At 29.5% G+C, this 1,913-nt stretch overlaps 2 protein-coding genes across 2 annotated transcripts in view; both read left to right on the top strand.

Moving 5' to 3' along the window:
• The window catches only part of LOC108750569 (ribonuclease P protein subunit p25), a 26,590-nt gene that overhangs the window by 791 nt on the left and 23,886 nt on the right, over positions 1-1,913 (top strand). The gene's annotated exons all lie outside the window — the stretch shown is intronic.
• LOC108750572 (peptidyl-prolyl cis-trans isomerase H) lies at positions 14-675 on the top strand. The gene has a single exon (XM_018490094.1). It carries the CDS (start codon positions 121-123, stop codon positions 673-675), a length of 555 nt encoding a protein of 184 aa, XP_018345596.1. The 5' UTR covers positions 14-120.

Below are 1,913 nucleotides of genomic sequence, written 5' to 3'. Positions count from 1 at the left end.
GATCCTCCACAGATAGGAAAGACATTTTTCTCTGAATTATTCGTCCACGTTTCAAAGCTTTTCAAGGATTCTACTACAAGTGTTGGCAGTAAATTAGAAATAAGAGCACCGTGAGTAACCATGCCTACTTGGAATCAGATTCAGGCTCAGCTGCGAAATCCCAATAATCCAGTCGTGTTCTTCGATGTATCGGTGGGAACCACGGAGATAGGTCGCATGATCTTCGAACTATTCGAGGATGTCTGCCCAAAAACATCGGAGAACTTTCGACAGTTTTGCACCGGGGAATACAGAAAGGATGGCGTTCCTTTGGGTTTTAAAGGTGCCATCTTCCACAGAGTAATCAAGGACTTTATGATACAAGGCGGTGACTTTGTCAACGGCGATGGTACTGGAGTGTTGAGCATTTACAGCGGTGGAACATTCCCTGATGAAAACTTCACATTGAAACATGACTCACCTGGTCTATTATCTATGGCAAATAGCGGCAAGGATACCAACGGCTGTCAGTTCTTCATCACGTGTGCCAAGTGTAATTTCTTGGATGGCAAGCACGTTGTCTTTGGTAGAGTTATTGATGGCCTTCTTGTCATGAGAAAGGTAGAAAATGTTCCTACTGGGCCAAATAATAAACCAAAGATTCCTGTAACGATATCTCAATGTGGACAGATGTAGTGACAATATTATTTTGATCTTCATATGAATTGACAGTTATAATTATATGTGAATTAACTATATAATTATATTTATTTTTTTCAACAACATACAATAAAAGTAATAGTTTTATAATAGGTACAAACTGCAGTTATATATATATTTAAGGTTATAAATGTAAAACGTAAAAATAAGATCTTTTACTGATCTTAATTTTTATACTAATTGTTCAATAACCTTGCATATATTATTATGCAATATATTACTATATCTTTCATTTATATAAATAAATTTGTACATGATAAATATGTATTATATTTGAATTTCTCTTAGGCTGTTTTTACTTATATCAGAAATGAAATATTCAGAAAGAGAAAGAGAGAAAGAAGGAAAACAATGCATCATGTAATAAAATAAAAAAATCGAGTTAAATAATATTTTATTTTTACATTTAGGAAATTACAAACTTGGAAGTACTTTAACATATAAATTAGTAAAACGAAACTTATTTAACTTAAAATTTGTGCTACAATTCAGAATCTAATTTTGTTTATAATTTTATAAACTGAAAAGTTAGTGTTCTAACTACAAATACGATTAATTTAGTTATTGATACAGAATTTTATTTGAAAAATGAATATCTATAGCTAAAATTAAGTAGAGTTTGGGGACGAAAAAAAATTCAGTTATTTTAAGAACTTTAATTTTATTTTAACATCTGTACATATGAAATAAATACTTCATTCTACTTATCATGTTCGTAAAATTCTATAATGTAATTGGGTAATTCTCCTGTATTACCTTTGTACGTATCGAAATTAATTTTTATAAATCGGAGCAAGTCATCGAAGACAAACGTACATACACATTGATATATTTGTATTAAGCATCGACCTGTAAATTTATCGATCTAAATCTGTAAATCTTTCTGTTTGCAAATATGTTTATTTTCCCAAGTACTATTTCATGATTTTCTTATCTTAAGGATTATCTATAACTAAAATAAAATCTATTTTTATTGGTCGATGCGACCATCAATTATACGATGTACTCCGATCAATTATACGAATTAATGAATAACGTACACTATATCCACGTGTCTGAAAATCTAATACAATTTTACTTTATTATATAGTGTCTCAAAAGATATATCTTTTCAGTTATTATAATTTTTTTTATAATTTTGGATATTTTTTTATGAATTATATCAGACATGTTATTTTTTATGACGTATTAATTTTTAATCAATTACGACACTA

This window comes from Trachymyrmex septentrionalis, unplaced genomic scaffold (assembly GCF_001594115.1).
Source record: "Trachymyrmex septentrionalis isolate Tsep2-gDNA-1 unplaced genomic scaffold, Tsep1.0 scaffold37, whole genome shotgun sequence".
NCBI lineage: Eukaryota > Metazoa > Arthropoda > Insecta > Hymenoptera > Formicidae > Trachymyrmex > Trachymyrmex septentrionalis.
The sequence above is the reverse complement of the archived record's forward strand: the minus strand, read 5'-3'. Positions and strand labels throughout refer to the sequence as shown.

Coding starts and splice junctions, on each gene's coding strand:
- LOC108750572 (XM_018490094.1), top strand. CDS start 121: ATGCCTACTTGGAATCAGATTCAGGCTCAGCTGCGAAATCCCAATAAT.